General features: G+C 46.4%; 1 protein-coding gene across 2 annotated transcripts in view; it reads left to right on the top strand.

Moving 5' to 3' along the window:
* The first annotated feature begins 9,893 nt into the window (after nucleotides 1-9,893).
* BICDL1 (BICD family like cargo adaptor 1) overlaps nucleotides 9,894-23,370 on the top strand; it is a 157,273-nt gene continuing 143,796 nt past the window's right edge. For both annotated transcript variants that reach the window (XR_010170472.1, XM_063913144.1), the window contains exons 1-2: nucleotides 9,894-10,796; nucleotides 13,983-14,198. Coding sequence is in view for 1 of the 2 variants with exons in the window: in XM_063913144.1 (XP_063769214.1) it covers nucleotides 10,494-10,796; nucleotides 13,983-14,198 (519 nt within the window). In the remaining variant the exon portion in view is untranslated. The remainder of the gene's footprint in view (nucleotides 10,797-13,982; nucleotides 14,199-23,370) is intronic.

Raw genomic sequence — 23,370 nt, 5'->3', positions numbered from 1 at the left:
CTCTTCTTATAAAAAACTAATTTAGATCCCAACTGCATGACCAACTACAGCCCGGTATCAAACCTTCCTTTTCTAGGAAAGGCTATTGAGAAAGTGGTTGCAAATCAACTGGAAACCCGCCTGACAACCCCTGATATTTATGATCCATTCCAATCAGGATTCAGGAGAAGACATAGCACTGAAACAGTCCTGGTGTGTGTGTGTGTGTGTGTGTGTGTGTGTGTGTGTGTGTGTGTGTGTGTGTGTGTGTGTGTGTTAAATGATCTTCTGATGGCAAGAGACAGAGGTGACTGTTCAATATTAATCCTTCTGGATCTCTCTGCAGCATTTGATACCATGGACCATGGGCTTCTGATTGAGCGACTGATACATTTTTGTGGACTGGATGGCACAGTCCTAAGCTGGTTCAAATAATTTCTCACAGGCAGGTCTCAGAGAGTATCGTCTGGAGTATACTCATCACCATCAGTGCCATTGCCATGTGGTGTCCCACAAGGTTCTAGACTGTCTCCCATGCTTTTTGCAGTATACATGCTCCCACTGGGTGAAATAATCAGGCGCCATGGCCTGGTCTACGACTGCTATGCAGATGATACACAACTGTACTTGTCCTTTGCTCCGGTCACTGATAACTCAATAGCAACCCTAAATGGCTGTCTAGCTGAACTCCAGGAGTGGATGAGTGTCAGTTGGCTGCAACTGAACCCGGATAAAACAGGTCCTTATGATTGGACCGCAACATCAAAAGGACAAGACTGTAGCATAGCCAACCAACTGGACTTACACTCGGGGATTCAGAATTACAAACCACTGATCGTGTGCGGAATCTTGGCATTGTACTGGATGGTGGCTTGACACTTAAACATCAGATATCAGCCACAATCAAATCCTCATTCTTTCACCTGAGGAACATAGCCAGAATCAAGCACTTAATTCCCTCAGATGATCTGCCACAAGTCATACATGCATTTGTATCATCTTAATTAGACTACTGTAATGCCCTCTACCTTGGTCTCCCAGCAAAAGAATTGCACCGCTTACAGCTGGTGCAAAACACAGCTGCCAGGCTATTAACCAACCAGCCCCGTTATAACAACATAACACCCATCCTCTACTCCCTTTACTGGCTGCCTGTAAGATGGCGAATCATCTTCAAGATTGGCTTACTGAGTTTCAAAGCACTACATGACCAGGGCCCAAGGTACCTGAAGCAGCTTCTGATTCCATACTGCCCCATTTGATTACTGCGATCTATAGATGAAGGACTTTTAGCAGTACCTAGAATCTTCCGTAATTCATCTGGAGGTCAAGCTTTTAGTCATGTGGCTCAGACTCTATGGAACTCACTTCCCCGCACAGTGCGAGAGACCCCAACTATAGAATCCTTCAAAAGTAGACTCAAGACTTTCCTGTTTCCTCAAACATTTCCATAATGTACCGTATATACTCGAGTATAAGCCGACTTTTTCAGCACTTTTTTTTGTGCTGAAAAAGCCACCTCGGCTTATACTCGAGTCAGTGACAGGCAGAGGCAGAGCAGTGTGAAGGAGGGACACGGAGCGCACAGCGCGCGGCTCTCCTGTGTCCCTCCTGCATCTCCGGCGGCAGCAGCGGCGGTTCTATTACAGGAAGTACCCGTTCGTGACCTCTGATCACGAACCGGCACTTCCTTTAATAGACCCGCCGCGGCCGCCGAAGATGCAGGAGGGACACAGGAGAGGCGCGTGCTGTGCGCTTCGTGTCCCTCCAGAAGACAGCGCGGGATCGACGGAGGGGTAAGTAACAACACTGTGGGGCATACCTGGCACTTGGGGAGGGAACGTATCTGGCATCATGAGGGGGCGTATCTGGCAGCACTGTGGGGGCATATCTGGCAGCACTGTGGGGGCATATCTGGCAGCACTGTGGGGGCATATCTGGCAGCACTGTGGGGGCATAACTGGCAGCACTGTGGGGGCATATCTGGCAGCACTGTGGGGGCATATCTGGCAGCACTGTGGGGGCATATCTGGCAGCACTGTGGGGGCATATCTGGCAGCACTGTGGGGGCATAACTGGCAGCACTGTGGGGGCATATCTGGCAGCACTGTGGGGGCATATCTGGCAGCACTGTGGGGGCATATCTGGCAGCACTGTGGGGGCATATCTGGCAGCACTGTGGGGGCATATCTGGCAGCACTGTGGGGGCATAACTGGCAGCACTCTGGGGGCATATCTGGCAGCACTGTGGGGGCATATCTGGCAGCACTGTGGGGGCATATCTGGCAGCACTGTGGGGGCATATCTGGCAGCACTGTGGGGGCATAACTGGCAGCACTGTGGGGGCATAACTGGCAGCACTGTGGGGGCATATCTGGCAGCACTGTGGGGGCATATCTGGCAGCACTGTGGGGGCATATCTGGCAGCACTGTGGGGGCATATCTGGCACTATGAGGGCATATCTGGCACTGAGGGCTGTGTACGGCTAGAGCTGCATTTCCCACCCTAGGCTTATACTCGAGTCAATAAGTTTTCCCAGGTTTTTGTGGTAGAATTAGGTGCCTCGGCTTATATTCGGGTCGACTTATACTCGAGTATATACGGTAACTTTAGTATCTTCATGCTTCTGTATTTTATGAAAAGCTGTTCTGTACTTCATTACTTTCTGTACTATATTATGCTATGTATCTGTTAAGCACCTTGAGTCCTATTGGAGAAAGAGCGCTATATAAATAAAATTATTATTATTATTATTATACAGCCGCTTCCTTGCGGCTGTGCAATAGTGTTCATCTCTGAATCGGGCCCAATGTATTTTTAATTAATGCCTACATTATGACAGAAAGATTCAAATACATCTAATCAGTAGCGGATCTTGCCACGGGCAAGCAGGATTTTTGTCAGGGGCGCCACTGTCCCAAGGGCGCCACCGCCGTGGCAATATCCACTACAGGTCCTCCTCTCCATGAAGAGAAACTACATGCTACCTCTACCTCCACCTCCTGCCGTGTGGTGTGCGATTACGTCATCGCGCACCGCACGGTATTGTGGGAGTGGCCATAGACACTAGTGGTCATAATTGACCTCTAGTGTCTGTGCGGTGGGAGATCCAAGCAGCGGTCGGGAAGCAGGAGCGGGGATAGTGATTTTTTTTTTTTAGGTAATCGGCGCAACAGGGGGCACAGCTACTAGGGGCACAACTACAGGGGACACAGGCACAACTACAGGGGGCACAGCTACTAGGGGCACAACTACAGGGGGCACAGCTACAGGGGGCACAGCTACAGGGGACATAACTGTGACCATGCCCCTATCCCATGAAACCATGCCAGCGGCATGCACTCACCCTGTTTTGACTGTGTGTGTGTGTGGGGGGGGGCATCAGTGGAAACTTCCGCCCTGGGTGCCACAAGGTCTAGAACCGACCCTGCATCTAATATATTACCAGAATTCAGGAAGGCAGTATATTTCAGGAAGGCAGTATATTTCAGGAAGTTCAGGAAGGCAGTATATTTCAAACATTTGAGGATTTAACTTAAATCATTTAAGCACTGAGGGAACAAATGTTGACATAGACTGGAAGAAGACTGAAAAGTAACATAAAGACAAATGTTCTGACAGAAATGGTGATAGATATATGGAATAGACCCCAGGAGCTGTTGGAAGGACTTCTACATTAAGAAAATGAATTTAAGAAGGTATAGGACACACACCGATATTGTCATTGCTGAAAATGAAAAAGAAAAGTAGCACCAACTTTGTGAGAGTTCACTCATCACTTTCATGTACTTCATACAAAGGAGTATTAACTTAAACTCTTTCATATTTTATTTTTAAGTTATTTATTGATTGTAGGCAGGCCCGGCGCAAGCCGCTCAGCAAAGGGATGCAGTGCAGGTAGGCGCCAGGGTGGAGAGGCGTCTCCCTGCTCTGCATTCCCGCTGGTGCGCCTGGCCTGCCTGCTGCTGCCAGCTGCTGTGCCTGTCAGCGGCGCATTCAGATTAAAGTCTCCTCTCCTCTTCCCCTCCTGTGGCAGTGGCAGTGACTGACTGATTGGCCGAAAAGGGGGCGGAGCTACATGGACGGAGCTAGACGGGACCATCAGACTGCAGTGCTACAGAGGAGGATATGGCATGCTGCTCCAGATCCTGCCAGCCAGACTGTGATAAGTAAGTGAAGGGTGAGTGAGAGTTTGTGTGTGTGTGTGTGTGTGTGTGTGTGTGTGTGTGTGTGTGTGTGTGTGTGTGTGTGTGTGTGTGTGTGTGTGTATTATGTACTGTATGTGTGCGGGGGGGATGTGAATAAACTGCACTTCTGTGGGCGTTATTTGTAAGCGGCACTACTACTGGGGGGTTACGTGTAAGCTGCGCTACTACTGAGGCGTTATGTTTAAGCTGCGCTACTACTGGGGCGTTATGTGTAAGCTGCGCTACTGGGGGCGTTATGTGTAAGCTGCGCTACTACTGGGGCGTTATGTGTAAGCTGCGCTACTACTGAGGCGTTATGTTTAAGCTGCGCTACTACTGGGGCGTTATGTGTAAGCTGCGCTACTACTGGGGGCGTTATGTGTAAGCTGCGCTACTACTGGGGCGTTATGTGTAAGCTGCGCTACTACTGGGGGCGTTATGTGTAAACTGCGCTACTACTGGGGCGTTATGTGTAAGCTGCGCTACTACTGGGGTTATGTGTAAGCTTTGCTACAACTGGGACGTTATTTGTAAGCAGCGCTACTCAGGGCCGTAACTAGGTGTGTGCTGATGATGCCTTGCATGCAGCGCACGTGCACTGAAGGTGCACCATCAGCAGCACACCCTCCCTCCCCCCGCACGGCTGCAGCCACTGTCAGTCAGTACTTCTATAGAGTCCAACGCTGCCGCCTGTCTCCCGCCGCCCACCAGAGCCGCCGCCTCTGAAGGGACTCTGAGCGCTGCATTCCCCCGCCGCCTCTGCAGGGGACGCGGGAGCCAGTGTGTGTGTATTATGTACTGTATGTGTGCGGGGGGGGGGGATGTGAATAAACTGCACTTCTGTGGGCGTTATTTGTAAGCGGCATTACTACTGGGGACGTTACGTGTAAGCTGTGCTGCTACTAGGGCATTACATGTAAGCTGCGCTACTACTGGGACGTTATGTGTAAGCTGCGCTACTACTGGGAGCGTTATTTGTAAGCTGCGCTACTACTGGGGTGTTATGTGTAAGCGGCGCTACTACTGGGGTTGTTATGTGTAAGCAGCGCCGCTCAGGGCCGTAACTAGGTGTGTGCCGATGATGCCTTGCATGCAGCGCACATGCACTGAAGGCGCACCATCGGCAGCACCCCTCCCCCCGTACAGCTGCAGCCACTGTCAGTCAGTACTTACTGCTATAGAGTCCAGCGCTGCCGCTTCTCTCCCGCTGCCTCTGAAAGGACTCTGAGCGCTGCATTCCCCCCGCCGACTCTGCAGGGGACGCGGGAGCGCTGCAGCCAGCTCCCGGGTCTCTGTCTCTCTCTGCAGTCTGCCCTGAAACTCAGCCTGCCTGTCCTTATGTGTGCCGAAGTAACACAGCAGATGGATGCCGGATCGCAGGTCACAGGTGAGTATCTCTCTCCCCCCTCCCTCTCTCGCTCTCCCTCCCTCTCTCCCTCCCATAAAAGGGGGACTGTCTGCCATAATGTAAAAGAAAAAAAAAGGGGCCTGCCATAATGTGTAAATAGGGGGACTGTCTGCAATAATGTTTAAAAAAAAAAAAAATGGGGACTGTCTGCCATAATGTTCCATAATTTCCTCCGGGTACTCCGGTTTCCTCCCACAATCCAAAAATATACTGGTAGGCTAATTGGCTCCCTACAAATTAACCTTAGCGTGAATGTGCGTGCGTGTACGTGTGGTAGGGAATATAGATTGTAAGCTCCACTGGGGCAGGAACTGATGTGAATGGTCAAAATACTCTCTGTAACGCGCTGCGGAATATGTGTACGCTATGTAAATAACTGGTAATATAAATAACTGGTAATAATGTGTAAAATAGGGGACTCTGTCTGCCTAATGTGTAAAAAAGGGGGACTCTGCCTTCTTAATTTGTAAAAAAAAAAGGGGGGACTCCGCCTGCCGTAATGTATAATAGGGAGCTCAGCCTGCCATAATGTATAAAAGGGGACTCTGCCTGCCGTAATGTATAAAAGGGAGCTATGCCTGCCGTAATGTGTAAAAGGGAGCTCGGTGGCCTCGCCCCTTCCGCATGAAGCCACGCCCCTATATTTTGGGCACGCGCCTGCAGCGCGCACTGGCCCTTGTTTGTGTATGGGGGTGGGGGGCCACCAATGCTGTTTCTTGCACACAGTGCTAAAATGTCTAGTTACGGCACTGGCGCCACTACTGGGGGTGTTTTAAATAAGGGTACTATTGTGTGGCCACGTCCCTTTCTTGTGAGACCACATCCTTTTATTGACGAGTGCTGTCCCTTGGTAAAGTATGTCAGGGTGCAAATTTATAGTTTGCAGGGGGGCGCCAAACACCCTAGCACCGGCCCTGATTGTAGGCATATACTTCACCCCATTTTATGTAACTCTACATAGCTGTTTTGTGATACCAAATTGCTATAAACCAGAGCCAGCTTAACAAGTTGGCTGGGACAGTGCCCAGAGGCCACCACACTAGGGGTCTCTGGACAATTTTGGTGCATTATTTTAATTGAGACTTTTGGGGGGGTCACATTTGGGGCATTATTTTTATTGAGGCATTGGGAGATTATCAGATCTGGGGGGGGCAGTTTTGGGGCATTATTTTCATTCAGATTGGGGGGTTACCAGATCTATGGGGGTGGGGGCACATTTGGGGCTTTATTTTTATTAAGGAAATGAGGGGTTGTGAGGTCAGATCAGTCGGGGCATATATAGGGGATGATTTGTCAGCATCCGCATCCTCAGATGCGGATGTGTTGTGATAATATCGGCCAAACTTGCAATGCGATAATTGAGTACATTGCATGGATGTATCAATTATCGCATGCAGGTACAGAGCTTGCGAGAAAGCTCTGTCCCTGCAAATGCCCTCCGCAGCATTATCGGGGTATTTATTAATTTTTTTAAATACCCCGATGTCCTGCTGCACATGCGCCACCATCTGTCGCTAACCGCCGCCGGGTTCCAACCCCGCCGCATCTACCCCCACATCGTGCTAAAACTCCTCCGGAGGCTGCCGGGCACTAGATCCTGCTCCTGTGTGTACTACCCAGGTGCTGTAAAGTGAGCTCACCAAAGCACTGATCACTGGCTCCTGGATGGGTAAGTATGAATTTATTTATTTTTATCTTTTTTTTTTTTTAAAGGTAATCAGCTTGTGTGTCTGTCGTAACACACATACAGTAGGTGATCACACTGTTGGCTCCCCGCATAGCTTTCTCTGCCGGGGGGGGGCAGAGATAGTTGTGCAGAATGCAGCATATTACAGTGCTGCCCTGTGATTACGCCAGCTTAAGCTGGCGTTATTATCACAGGGCACACTGAGGTATTTTTTTACATTTTTTTTTAATACAATCGTCCAGATCGCATTTCCCATTATAAATATGGAGAATGCGATCTGTTTCCTAAAAAAAGTACAATTAAAGGGTTTAAAGCAGTTTTTCATGAAAACTGATCCAAAAGCGCTTTAATACATTTGAGTGAAACTAAAGTAATGTGGAGTGTGTATTATCACCTCTTTCACATTATTTTAGTAAAAATAATGTTAATAAATATGCCCCATAGTGTTTTTAATTTATTTGAATTAAACAAGTAAATAGTTCAATACAGCTACTTCCATAGTGGCTCTAACATGGTGTACTGTATATAAGTGGCTCTACAGTGTGGCATAACATGTATAAGGGGCTCTAAAAGTGGTGTAATGTGAATAACAGACACTACTGTGCTGTGTAAAGTGAATTGGTACTATTCTGTGGCCATGCGCTTTCCCAATGAAGTCAATATTTGTTTATTAGTTATATAGCGCACACATATTCTGCAGCATTTTACAGAAAATATTTTGCCATTTACATCAGTCCCTGCCCCTTAGGGAGCTTACAATCTATATTCCTTACCACACACATACACACACACACACACACACACACACCAAAGTTAATTTTTGTTGGGAGCCAATTAACCTACCAGTATATTTTTGGATTGTGGGAGGAAACCCACGCAAGCATGGGGAGAATATACAAACTCCACACAGTTAGGGCCATGGTGGAAATTGAACGTGCTGTGAGGCAGTAATGCTAACCATTACACTGTCCATACTGCCATGCTCCTATATTGTTGCTGCAAGCCTTCAGCACGCACTTGCCCTATTTTAAACATGGGGGCACCCAAAGGAAACTTTCACCCGGAGCGCCACAAGGTCTAGAACCGACCCAGTCACCAATTTAGGATTTTTAAATATTGTTTCTTTTCAAATGTAACATGCCACCACATGTTAGCTAGGCACCCAATTCAGTACAGGGGAAGTAGAGCACCAAAACATACCCTTGCTCCATGCACCATGGTGCCTAGCTACAACTCTGCGTCAGACATACCAAGCTCCAGAATACGAAGCATTTCCGAGCTTGGCCCTCACAGCCAATGCCATCTGAAGAAGGAGTTAAACTATTGTAGCCTATGGGCTACAGATCGCAGAAAGCACTGACACAGGTTCCTCTGGAACCCTCCCTGGCAATGCATGGTCAGCAGAGTGTCAACACTGAAGGAAATACTGTCCCTGTCTGTGCCGCTTCATACATGCTGATGGTGTAATTGCAACCTGCAATGCAATTCTGGGCACTAATATTGCGCCCAAATAGCATTTAATAAATGGGCCCCATAATGTGAACTGGGGAAAACAGGTGTTTTTTACACATTTGTAGTGCTGGGAGTATTTACACATTATACATTTTAATAACATCACCAGCATATTATATTGACAATGGTCCCCACAAACCTTAATCTGGCCCTGCAGTAGACAGTCTGGCTCTGCAGTGTTCCTTTCCAGGAACACTAGTCTTTAGCTCAGCTGATGTCTAGATGAATCCTCCTTCATACATAGCAATCTCCATAGTGATATATTTAAATTGGACGTGCAGCTTAGCAGTGTGCTGCAAAATTGGAGGTAAAACCACCAGAACTACAGTAGGGAGGGATTGTTACACCCTAAGGGGTCTATGTACCGAGCCTTGGAAAGAGATAAGGTGGACGGGAGCTAAAGTACCAGCCAATCGGCTCCTGACTGCCATGTTATAGGCTGTGTTTGAAAAGTGACAGGAGGTGGTTAGTTGGTAGTTTATCTCCATCAGCTTTATCTCTCTCCATCTCCATTTACTTTATCTCACTCCAAACTTATCAGCCAAGCAACTTTTTTGTATTTTTTTTTTTGTGAGAGCAACTACTCTAAAATGGCAACAACTATTTTGATGGTTCCAGGTGTCATTTGATAGGGTGTGTGATGTTAATGTGCAATAAGGTCGCAGAATTTGTATAAGTGGTCAGGTTGTTGAATAACACATCAAAATCATACATTTTTTAGCATTGAGCGTGGGATGCTCGTGTTTTGGTTTTTGCTGGATTTCGAGCAGATATTTTTATATTTACATACATATGTACAGTATGTGGTCTTTGAATTGTCTGTGGTCATTTAATATCGCCTTAAAACGTATATGTCTGGTCTTCTCGTGTTTCACAGCGGTCAATACTTGGCAAAGAATCACATCTACGGTTTAGTGACACCTTCAAATCAATATTCCCGATTTCTTAGAAGCTCAGTGTCGGAAAGCCAGGAGCAGGAGCGGCCGATAGATGAGCGCACATCCTACAGGGTCTCTCCACACAGCTGATCGCGCACCCTTCCTCAGTGTCCAATAAGCAGCAGGCTCGGAACAGGTGCCGATGACGTCACGGGCTGCGTGCGCACTGCCGCCAGGGTCTTGCAGGGATGGGTGCGGGGGAGCGCAGCGCTGAGGGGCAAAGAGAGCGCAGCGCAGTAGTCCGTGGCCTCCGGGGCCGGGCACCCTTACTGTGAGCTCACAAAATCTCGGCCAGCGGGGCTGGATCCCGGGTGCGGGGGGATGGGGCTGGGGTGATCGCAGGCTAGGTACCGCTGGCACAGACTGGCAGACCTGCCTGGCCGGGTGTGTGCAGCAGAGGGTGCGGTATTAGGTAGGTGCATTGCCCTAGTAGGATAGAGTACTGATTGCTGGCTGGGGGAGTGACTGTTCCTAGAGAGCGTCTGGGCCCCATTTGGGGTGCACACTGCAGGCTGCGGTGGCTGGGCTGGGCTCAGTAGGTGTGTGCCGGTGAATGGGTGCTGGGGGTATACCGGGGTATGTAAGCCTTACTAGTCTGCGCACAGCTATTGCACTAGTCTTGTAGTGTGGGGTAATTGGGTGGCCAAATTCCTACCTGCAAAATCCCGGGCTGTAAACCTGCTGCCTCGGTGACCCTGACTTATCACTGTGCCTGCAAGACACCGACTCATTCCTAGCCGAGGCTCCCAGCTTCAGCACCAGCCGCTCCGGACAGCGCCCTATGGAGCTCCCTCTCAGCCGGCGCTCTGCACCCTCCCCGGAACGGGCCGACCAGGCAGAGCTGGGGCATGGGTTGCTGGAGCTGGACGAAGAGCTAGTTCTAATGGCCGCAGAAGGCGATGGGGACACGGGGGGAACCGAGGGCACAGGAGACGGAGAGGACCCAGCACTGCTGTCTGTCATCCAGCAGAAGGAGAGGGACCTGGTGCTGGCGGCCAGGCTGGGGAAAGCTTTGCTGGAGAGAAACCAGGACATGAGCCGGCGCTACGAGGAGATGCAGAGGGAACTGACTGAGCGGCTGGAGGTCAGAGCTTATACAGACAGATGTGAAGTTGTGAGGCATCATGCATGTGTATCTATCTGTATGTATGTCTGTATAATATGTCTTTATGGGATGCAGCAATATACCGGCTGTATGCACATCAGGCCTGGTCAGGAGGGCCATCTTAACAGCAGTGTATGCCCCTGGGCGCAGCAATGCACTGGGCCCCCTACCCATCCTCCACTGGTAGGGGTGGGGGGTGCTATCAGCGGCAGCTTTGATGTCCCGCGGGTGATAGGGGGTGTTCTATCTTCCGCTCAGCATGAAGGACCTGGAGCAGTAATCTCTGCTAATTACTCCTTTACTGCACAGATGGGGCTAAACTGTAGAAGGGGGAATTGGGCTGAATGAAGAAGCCCTGGTACATGACTTCCAGGGGGTGTTTAATACGTAGTTGAGGGGTGTATAGTGGAGTGGGCTTCATATTTATAATTTTCCGGTGGGTGGCAGATTGCTTGACTGCAGATATCCCAAGTTCCTGAAAATATATTTCTTAGCTTTGCATGGGATAAAAAACTAGAGAGTCCCACCTTTCAGGAGGTTCTGGGGACTTGGGGATCAGAGTTCAGGAGCCAGAGCAATTCACCAATGAAAATCTAAAACTGCATATTAGGCATGTGGAGCTGGAGCAGGGACCAGCTGCTGGAAGGCTGATATCTCTGGTTCTGGGTATAGTAGAGACAATTTGCCAGTGTCCACCAAAAGGGGAGAGTCCCAGCTTTTGGATTATACCCTCTGAAAAACTTTAAGTCAGACAGAACTTGAGATATCTGGCTGGGAGGAGCAATTAACAGGCTTGGATGGGGACCACTGCTTTCAAGTCTGATATCTCCGGTTCCCCATGGCCGATTTTAAAAAATATGGTACCCCTAGAAAGAGGAGACCCTCAGCTATCAGCCTAGGGCCCTTATACTCCTGGGGCCCTTGGGCAAGAGCCCATTGAGCCCATACGAAAAGACGGCCCTGCTGGTCAGTGTGACTGAGCCCTTCTCTTGCCTGTGTCTGCATTGAAGGATCATTATCACTATTACCTAGGACCTGTCAAGATAGACGAAATATGGGATTCTGCACTGAATTCTAGGCTATAGTGCCGTCTTTGATTATTTGTATGTGTATGTACACGTCCCTGGTGATATAAAAGCTACCTGTTTGTCTATCTGTTGTAAAGGTTTAACTTTCTGGATTAAAAGCTCTTCTCTATCTAGTGCCAATACCTCTTTAAAAACGGACTGAAGAATAGTTGTTGGATAGCCCCTCTGTTTGAAGGAATCTATCAACTCAGCTTGTTTAATAAAATCTTTTTTTCTCTGTACAGTTAGGGTGTGTACACACGGTGAGATATATGCCCGATTTTCACTTTGCGATTTCCCCTGAACTCCCCGGAGCCCAGCACAACCGATTTGAACTTTTCTTGAGATATGGACTATGTGTGCTTACGATTTTGGCTTATGTGAGATTTTGGCTTATGTGAGATTTAATTGACATGTGAGATGAACTAGATAGTACACCGATCTAGCAACGATTGACTTGCCTGCACAGTCTATCTTTTCTTGCGATACCGACCTGGCGGGACCGCGCATCCGGATCGAAAGTGGCATAACACCTTGCGATTTGCACTAACTTTTCTTGCGATTTTGACTATATAGTCAAAATCAAAATAAAAAATCTCACCGTGTGTACACACCATTAGACGGATTAGTTGTCCTTTCGGGATATTTTGTTTCCAAGGTCTAACTGCAAACAGACTTATATGAGAGCTACAAAGGTATATTTATTCATTACCTGTTTTTTACTTGATATATACGAGGAGATAGTTGTTTTAAGCTTTTTTATGCTTTTTAATATAATAAATTGTTATAATATCACTATACCAATCCAATCATTTCAATTTTAGCGCTGCTTCTTTTCAGATTGTTTGTATTCTTTAGGAGTGACTCTCCTGTTTCTTTAGCAGCTGCTTGGTGCAGCGACCACATATTGAGCGCCTGTTTCTTCTTAATAAGAAGTTTTTTTGCATTTAAAAGAACTAAATGTTTTTCTAATAGAATATTTTTGTTAAATACCATTTAAAATATTCAGTATTCAGTTTACTCACTGAAGCTTCACCTCATCAGCTCCCTTCAAACGAAGCCAACTGCTTCCCCTCCAAACGCCATTCCAAGAGGTGGTGTCTGTGCGAACATATGATACGACCTTTCATACTGTATACGATGCGATGGCCATCTTATCAATAAATGAGAAAGTAGCATACACACTATTTTGTAAAGCCATCTTTTGTTTAGTGGCATATGCTCAAATGAGCAATCAGTTTTCAAAAGTTTTAGTTTAAGGAGGGGAACCTGTTGACTGATATCATATTTCAAGTATTGGTAAGAGCCAGAATGCATTTTTTTTTTTGATTGGCTGTCTAATTGCAAATTCTTTTATGGCGTATTTGTCCATTAAGATCAATAAAAAACTGGCAAGTGTTGATACATTATTTAATGTATAACATTGATTGAAATAGTGATTAATTTACATGGGCTTCTATAAGGTAAGAAAGTAAAAATAAAAATGTAAAAGCATGCAGCGTTTGTTTACCTTGCATATATGTCTGTATACCAGTCATGTATTACTTTTTATATCTATTGGTTGGACAGATAAGAGGGCTATGCAACAGATTGGTACCTTGCACTTTACGTTAAGCCTACCTCCGGCTGCACAACAATCACTTTGGGGTTCTACTATCTGAAATTAGAAATATTAAACTGGTCTTCTGCGTTGAGTCAGGATTGAGTTAGTTAACAAGTTTGTTCTCCGAAGCAGCTGGTGTGGAAATAATTTTCGAAGGAATGCGCCTGAGCAGTGAGCACCTCCTCCCTTGGCTCATAACAACAACATGGAGGAATTTTCTTGTTAAAATCTCGGAAACGTCATGATTAGAAACAAGTGGATTTTAAGTGGCTAAAAATACCATGTATTCTAATTATCATAAGAGCCAATAATTGAAGAAGAAATATACTTTGTGCGTGAATAATATATATTGTCCCCTTAATATAAAAGCTCTTAATAAAGTATATGTAGACCTAAACATAGGTGTTTAGAAGTCATGTTACCTTTATATATGAGTGAACAATAAACAGGAAGTTATATGGAAAGATGTATCTGATTTTAATGTACTTGGTTCAGCACCTGGAGCAAGAGAAACATGAACTGAAGCGGAGATTTGATAACCGTGAAGGGGAATGGGAAGGCAGAGTGTCTGAGCTGGAGAGTGATGTGAAGCAGCTACAGGAAGAGCTGGAAAAGCAGCAGGCGCACCTGAGAGAGGCAGATCGCAAGAAATCCTCAGCTGTCCAGGAATTGTCAGAACAGAACCAAAGACTTTTGGAGCAGCTGAATAGGGTGAGTGTCACTGGCATTCAGGAGAAGAACTGTATAATCTAGCAGTATGCCTATTTACCTTTGTTTATATCTGGTATTTTCTCTTAACCTTATTAAAGAAGCATTTGTCTTTCTCCATTATGTCCAATAACCTTTTTCTCCATGCCAACTGAAGAATCAGTTACACAAGTCATACGCCAAGAACGGTCTGTTGAACAGTATATTTATCTAGTCCTCATCATATGTGGTCATAACATATCATAACCTGTCCCCTCAATGTGACTAAAGATGGATCCGATCAAGTAACAAATAACCAGCTCCATACGGTAGTACAGAGTCTCTCTGCCATTTCCCCACCTGTGTCTCTCTCCCGAGTCTCTCTATCCTTGTCTGTGTCTCTTATCACATCCCTTTGTGTCTCTCCAGCAACATCCCTTTCCCTCCAGCCTTATCCCCTCTGTGTCTCTCATCTGTGTCTCCCAGACTCACCCCCCCCCCCCGTGTCTCTCAGCCTCACCCCCCCCCCCCCCCCCGTGTCTCTCAGCCTCACCCCCCCTCCAGTGTCTCTCATCCTCATCCCCATGTCTCTAAGCCTCACCCCCAGTGCGTCTATCAGCCTCCATTCGTGTCTCTCCAGCAAGGATCCCTTTGCTTTTATCCTCATCCCCTCCTGCATCATTCCACCTTCAGGCATCGGCTCATCTCTTCTGTGTCTCCCAGACTCAAATCCCCCCCGCCTCCCGCCCCATCCCAGATATTGCAAATAATACCAGTTCCCACAGAATAACAGAAGAAGAGAGACTAGGCTAGATAATATAGTAATAGCTGTAGAAGACTGATGGAGGAAGTCAACCTGGCATGGCAAAGCCATGGCTGGCAGCAAGTTTTAGTAACTGTATACTGACAAAGTAAAGTACTGGTACAGTATACAGCAGATAAGCCAGGCAATCTACACAAATGCAATGATACTACAGCAGTGACTGAAAGAAAATGTTCTTATTAAACAGGGTGCCCATCATAATTCACTCACGTGATCATATGATCTCACTAGTATTGAGATTCCTAAAGGAAACTATACAGCGGTTACTGCCAAGAGATGTTGGGTCAGCTTTATATCAAAGTGACTACCGGCCAGCCAGAGCTGGATTAAGGCTTTGGGGGGCCGGGGGCACTTAATACTGGGGGGGCCCTAAAGATTAAAATTTTTGGATCGGGTCTTAGGGGGTCATTTAGATCTGATTGCTGCTGTGCATTTTCGCACAGTGGGCGATCAGATCCGAACTGCACATGCATATGTACCGCAATGCGCAGTCGCTTCGGACAATTACAACGGGCATAGGTGGTCAGCGACGGGATGGTGCGAAGGATCCATTCGCACAGGCGTTTGCAAGGTGATTGACAGGAAGAGGCAGTTTGTGGGTGACAACTGACCGGTTTCAGGGAGTGTCCGGAAAAACGCAGACGGGCTTAAGCGTTTTCAGGGGGGTGTCTGACGTCAGCTCCGGCTCCGATCAGCAGGATTCAATCGCACTGGAAGAGTAAGTCCTGGGCTGCGTAGAGATTGCACAAACTGCTTTTTAGCAGCTCAGCTACACATGGGATTGCACACTTGTACAGCGAAAATACATTCCCCCTGTAGGCTGCGACTATCTGATTGCAGGACAGCAAAAAATGCAGCCCAGCAATCAGATCTGAATGACCTCCTTGGTGCACAAGCCTTCAGTGTGCACATGAACTGGGGTGTGGCCACAAGTCACATGTCCATTTCACTTCATGCTGGGGGCATGGACATTGCTTCCCCAGCAGCCCCAGCCTCATGCGCACAGTAGTTGGGAGCATTATGTCCCTCCCTTTGCTCCTGCCCACTGATGGGACAGAACCCAAAAAAAGAGTACTGTCCCATCACATCGTGATTGTTGGGGTGATATGCATATGCACATATACAGTACACATACATATATACTATAATACACATAAATACAGTCACATACAGTACTTATACACATACATACATACATACATACATACATACATACATACATACATACTTAGTGTTCACTCTAGGATTTTTTTAAGGCAGGGTGCTGAGCATTGAAGATGGCACATTTTTATTTTGAAGAGCACATTTTTGATGTGACGCTTTGCGCACAAAGCATAGCGCATATGTTTATAGTTTTTGTACATACAATTTGCCTTTAGTAAATCATATACCCATGCATACATATAAGACACCTAACATCTGTACTGAGAAACATACTGTATATGTCCAGTCTTCTTGAAAGATTGGCTGTAGCATATACATAAGTAGATAATTATAAATGTCTTTTCCAGTGCTGAAGTAGTTATAATCCGTATGTGTTATAAAACAGAAAAGTTAAACAATGGGTTAAAATATATAAGGAAAAAAAGTCTGTTCTACTAGGGAAATACTGTAAGCAATACATGCTCACTGCTTACCCTGTTCTTTCCCTCTTTATCAGTGTGCTGTGTTATTTACAGTGCCTCCTCTGCCATCCAGTTGGCTAAGGATAGAAAGGCAAGGAGTAGACTACAACATTGTAACATGCACTCTGACTGTTGCATTCTGTATACAAGGGGGCGATTTATGGTCCTGCAGGGTGCACTGAAAAAGGGCAGGGTGCTTTTTCACATTTCAAAAATGGGCAGGGTGCAGCACCCTGCTGAAACAGCCTAGAAGAAACACTACATACTGTCACACATATATACATATGTACAGTCGCACACACAGTAACTTGCATACTGTCACATAAGTAGTCACACACATATACACATACATATGTACAGTTAGACACGCATACAATCACACATATATACATACTGTCACACACAGTCATAAACACACAGTCACACACATAAACATATCCCTCTAACACATATACATAGTGTCACCCTCCTCCCTCTCACACATATTCCTATACAGTGTCCCCCTCCACCCTCATACAGTGTCCCCTTCCTCCCTTTCACACACATTCCTATACAGTGTCCCTCTCCTCCCTCTCACACATATTTATATACAGTGTCTCCCTCCTCCCTCTCACACATATTCATATACAGTGTCCCCCTCCTCCCTCATACAGTGTCCCCCTCCTCCCTCTCACACATATTTATATACAGTGTCTCCCTCCTCCCTCACACATATTCATATACAGTGTCTCCCTCCTCCCTCTAACACATATTTATATACAGTGTCCCCCTCCTCCCTCATAGTGTCCCCCTCCTCCCTCTCACATATTCCTATACAGTGTCCCCCTCCTCCCTTTCACACATATTCCTATAGTGTCCCCCTCCTCCCTCTCACACATATTTATATACAGTGTCTCCCTCACACATATTCATATACAGTGTCTCCCTCCTTCCTCTAACACATATTTATATACAGTGTCCCCCTCCTCCCTCATAGTGTCCCCCTCCTCCCTCTCACACATATTCCTATACAGTGTACCCCTCCTCCCTCTCACATATTCCTATACAGTGTCCCCCTCCTCCCTTTCACACATATTCCTATAGTGTCCCCCTCCTCCCTCTCACACATATTTATATACAGTGTCTCCCTCCTCCCTCACACATATTCCTATACAGTGTCCCCCTCCACCCTCATACAGTGTCCCCTTCCTCCCTTTCACACACATTCCTATACAGTGTCTCCCTCCTCCCTCTCACACATATTCATATACAGTGTCTCCCTCCTCCCTCTCACACATATTCATATACAGTGTCCCCCTCCTCCCTCATACAGTGTCCCCCTCCTCCCTCTCACACATATTTATATACAGTGTCTCCCTCCTCCCTCACACATATTCCTATACAGTGTCCCCCTCCTCCCTCATACAGTGTCCCCTTCCTCCCTTTCACACACATTCCTATACAGTGTCCCTCTCCTCCCTCTCACACATATTTATATACAGTGTCTCCCTCCTCCCTCTCACACATATTCATATACAGTGTCCCCCTCCTCCCTCTCACATATTTATATACAGTGTCTCCCTCCTCCCTGACACATATTCATATACAGTGTCTCCCTCCTCCCTCTCACACATATTCATATACAGTGTCCCCCTCCTCCCTTTCACACATATTCCTATACAGTGTACCCCTCCTCCCTCTCACATATTCCTATACAGTGTCCCCCTCCTCCCTTTCACACATATTCCTATAGTGTCCCCCTCCTCCCTTTCACACATATTTCTATATAGTGTCCCCCTCCTCCCTCTCACACATATTTATATACAGTGTCCCCCTTCTCCCTCTTACACATAAACATATAGTGTCCCCCTCCTCCCTCTTACACAGTCCCCCCACTCCTCCCTCTTACCTCCCTCTAAAATCACTGGGTGGGCACTGCAGGCACACTGTGTGCGTGCATCTATTCCCGTCCTGCCTCCCAAGTTCTCCTCCTCTCCTATGCTGCTTGCCAAGCACTGAATGCACAGTGCCGTGAAGCCCCGCCCCCATGCCCAAATTCCACTCCTCCTCGTCCTCAGTCTTCTGTTTACTTTCATTTTCTACAGCTCGCAGTGCAGTTTTGCACTGCAACTGTATCCAAAGCTGGGGGGCCCCATTCACAGAGGGGGCCCAGGGTAACATGCCCCTCGAGCCACTCCCCCCCCCCCCCCCTTAATCCGGCTCTGCGGCCATCTGAAACTGTTGTACATAATGAACTGCTGACAGGAAACAGGTGGAAAATGGTGATGATCGCTTGAAGCCTTGTTTAGCACAAATACCGTATATACTCGAGTATAAGTCGACCCGAATATAAGTCGAGGCACCTACTTTTCCCCCAAAAAACTGGGAAAACTTATTGACTCGAGTATAAGCCTAGGGTGGGAAATGCAGCTCTAGACGTACACAGCCCTCATACTGCCAGATATGCCCCCCCAGTGCCAGATATACCCCCACAGTGCTAAATATGCCCCCATGGTGCTAGATATTTGCCCTCATAGTGCCAGATATGCCCCCACATTGCCAGATACACATATTCCCCCACAGTGCCACATATGCCCTCATACTGCCAGATAATCCCCCACAGTGCCAGATATGCCCCCACAGTGCCAGATATGCCCTCATACTGCCAGATAATCCCCCACAGTGCCAGATATGCCTTCATAGTGCCAGATATGCCCCCACAGTGCCACATATGCCCTCATACTGTCAGATAATCCCCCACAGTGCCACATATGCCCTCATACTGCCAGATAATCCCTCACAGTGCCACATATGCCCTCATACTGCCAGATATGCCCCCACAGTGCTACATATGCCCCCACAGTGCCAGATACCGTATGCCCTCATAGTGCCAGATATGCCCAGCCCCCAACTACCCCGCGACAACCCCCCCCCCCCACCGACACACCCGCGCTCCAGCCCGTAGCCCGTCTCTACTCACCATCAATGACGGGGCACGGGAGTGCAGGCAGCGGCAGGCGGTGCGGGCAGCGGTGGCCGGCCTTGGGACAGAACGCATAGGCTGAGGAGGCGGGCGGCTGAGGAGGCGGGCGGCGCGGCGGTGCATTAGCGAGCATGGAGAGGGAGAAGGATGGCTGCAGCAGCGTCACTGGTGGATGCACCAATTACAGTGCGCTGCTGCGGCTCCCGAGTCCCCCTCCCTCCCTCCTCCTCCTCCTCAAATGGCTGCTCCCTGCGCTCTGCTCCTGCACACGACTCCCGGGAGCATCACTCGAGTATAAGCCGAGGGGGAGCTTTTTCAGCACAAAAAATGTGCTGAAAAACTCGGCTTATACTCGAGTATATACGGTAATTACATTTATTTGTAATTTGTTTATTTTCTAAATACATAACCCTTACAAAATCTTATGCTTATATAAATGACATTTTGCAAGTGATCAAATCGAAATGATGTTCGTCAGTGTGGATTATGATTCTATTTTTTGCAGCACATATGAACCAAAGATTATAGATGTCTGCATCATGATCAGTACATAGCAATCAGTCCATTGCATTATACCATACTCATTGTAATTCAAGATGAACTATATATGGGATATTGCAACTCCTGTTGTAAATTATATGGATATTAGAAGCACTGTGGAGTTCAGTGACCATAAAAGATGAGAAGACCTAATGCTTTTATAAGACACCAAAATCCAAGGCCATTTATCATACCTATAATACATTAAAAAAATACTAAATAAATCAGTTTTTCTTATGAACACTAAATGATGACATCTGAACGCAACAATTATAAGTGATGACATCAAAACTTACTGTTTATGCAACTATTATTTACATATATGAACATCACTTGTGTATTATAACTGTAGGGAATAATCGCTGTTTACAATCTGCTACAAAATGATACACCTTCACCAAGTATATCTATTACTGTAGGGATTGGATTCTGAATGCCTGTATGAAAGGATACGCCTTCTTTTGTGTCTGAAGACAGTCTATATATAGGTCTAGAAATAAAGCTACTCTCAATCTGAAATAAGGTATAATAGGATTTGAGCCTGAGTTTGCCAAGTGATTTCCATCCGCTGTTATATCAGGCCCTGAGTTTAACTACACAATGTTATACTCTGTAGATTTATGTGTGTTTGTTTTGGTATGCAAGGCTCAGTGCTGTAATCTATTGTATTTCATTATTACGATTGTAAAATGTGCTACTTTTATGCACATCAGACCTGTTTGACTTTTTTATTATCACCATTTGAATATAATTATTTAACTGTTTTATTTTTATTCTTATGTTTATTTTTATTTTCAGTTTAGTTTATCTAACAAATTGTAAAACTGTCATTATTTTAATTCATTCTATATGTGGCATACTCTGCTTTAATTGATACCATAAAAGTGTTTTTTTATTATCATTTTGAAGTTGTACTGAGTCTATCTTCTTTGTCCGACTGCACATCTAATTTTTGATATATTGTTTCAAGCGCAAAGCATACTCCCCTCCTTTTTTATAATTAAGTGTATGTTTTATCACAATATGCTTCACAGCAACCTGCTTACTTCCAAAATAGCACAATGTGGCAAAGATGATTTTCTGCATTGAGTTTTCCCCTTACATTCAGCTCTAAATGTCTTAGGTCATATATTGGATGAAACAACCTAGAATAGAGAGTTATTACTGGTTTTGGGATGAAGTAGACATGGCCCAATTCAGGCTGCTCTAAAGGGCCCTACACATTGGCCGATCCACCGCCGAGCTGCCCGATGGTGGATACGGACGACAGGCGACCCGGCGGCGGGGGGGCAGTGACAGGGGGAGTGAAGTTTCTTCACCCCCCCCGTCACCCGGCTCCGTAGCAGTGCAGGCAAATATGGACGAGATCGTCCATATTGGCCTGCATGCACAGCCGACGGGGCACTAGCGATGAACGAGCGCGGGGCCGCGTATCGTTCATCGTTGGTGCCTCCACACTCAAAGATATGAACGGTATCTCGTTCATTAATGAACGAGATCGTTCATATCTTTGAGTGATGTCGGCCAGTGTGTAGGGCCTGTGAGAACAAATGTTGAGGCATCTTTCTGTTTCACCTAACCACTGTTTCTCAGAATGGACCCTAATTGCAACCTCCTACGGCAATTACAAGTTATGGTGCAATGTCCCTGGATTTTAATATATACACAGTATATGTAAATATTGAAATTGTCATAAAATGATCCTTAGGCATTTAGTAAGAAACCAATTATCAGGCAATCATTACAGTTACCAGAGGCTGCAGTCTTGACCCACAAATGGAAGAACAAATATGACAGCCTAAAAATAACTGGTATAATAAAATAAACTATAAAAAAAAAAAAAAAAAAAAGAGACCGAACTATGTGTGTGAAATAGACAAAGGGGTATATTCAATTAAGGTCAGATCCATTCCGACATGTATTTGTCGGAATGGATCCGACAACCCCTATTCAATCCCATCTTAATTCGACTTTTTCAAGTCGAATTAAGATGGGACGCAGAGGAGGAGAAGGGGATTGAGCCGCGGGGAGACAGCCGGCGGGCATACAGGGAAGATCAGCGCTACAGTAGCGCTGCAGCAGGATATCACTCAGCCGCCCGACCTCACGGCAGCTTCCACCCGGCCGTGAGGTCGGGCGGCTGAGTGACATCCAGCTGCAGCGCTACTGTAGCGCTGATCTCCCTGTATGCCCGCCGGCTGTGCCCCCATCTCCCTGCGGCTCCTCCCCCCCCTCGACTCCTCTGGTTCCGCATCTCATTCCGACATTATTTTGATGACGGACTGAGATGGTCAAAAAGGGGGCCAAAACCGTTTTCGACATAAACACGCGGATCGGCAGCTATTCCGCCGATCCACGTGCTTTTCGACAAGTCGAATTTATCAACTTGTCGAAAAATTTTGGAAAATATTGAATAGGTTGAATCAGGATTCGACCTTAAAAAGTCGAAAACTGCCGTCTTTTCGACAGACGGCAGTTTTCGACTTCAACTGAATATACCCCAAAGTCAGCAAAACAATTATATATACTGGTTTGTGCTTTATAAGTTGACAAAATTGTCACAATCATTTTTGCTAATAATTGCGTGTTGTATAATGAATCATATAAACTCTTATTCATCATACAAATAATTTTTTAGTGCTGTCATTTGGGTTATTAACACATTCATTTTGTGTCATTTTGTATACAAAATCTCGAATTTATGTTTTAACGACTAATTATCCCAGAAAGTCTTAAATGATAATACTTTAACCTGTGCGTGAAATGTTATAAAGTATCTTTATAGCAGAGCGGAACTGCTGCTGGAGCAGACCTACTAACTGCAGTGGAGCAAGGTGATGAGGAGGTCAAGTGATGATGGTTCATCTGCTGTTCCGAGCATACACAGGGACAGCCAGATTATGGGGGTAATTCAGATATGACCGCAGCAGCAAATTTGTTAGTTAATGGGCAAAACCATGTGCACTGCAGGTGTGGCAGATATAACATTTGCAGAGAGAGTTAGATTTGGGTGGATTATATTGTTTCTATGAAGGGTAAATACTGGCTGCTTTATTTTTACACTGCAATTTAGATTTCAGTTTGAACACACCCCACCCAAATGTAACTCTCTCTGCACATGTTATATCTGCCCCACCTGCAGTACACATGGGGCCTAATTCAGACTTGACCATGGATGTGCTAAATTTAGCACATCTCCGATCAGTCACACAGACATGCGGACACAGGGCTAGTCCGGCCCGCATG

This window comes from Pseudophryne corroboree, chromosome 1, assembly GCF_028390025.1.
Source record: "Pseudophryne corroboree isolate aPseCor3 chromosome 1, aPseCor3.hap2, whole genome shotgun sequence".
In the NCBI taxonomy this organism is placed as follows: Eukaryota; Metazoa; Chordata; class Amphibia; order Anura; family Myobatrachidae; genus Pseudophryne; species Pseudophryne corroboree.
The sequence above is the reverse complement of the archived record's forward strand: the minus strand, read 5'-3'. Positions and strand labels throughout refer to the sequence as shown.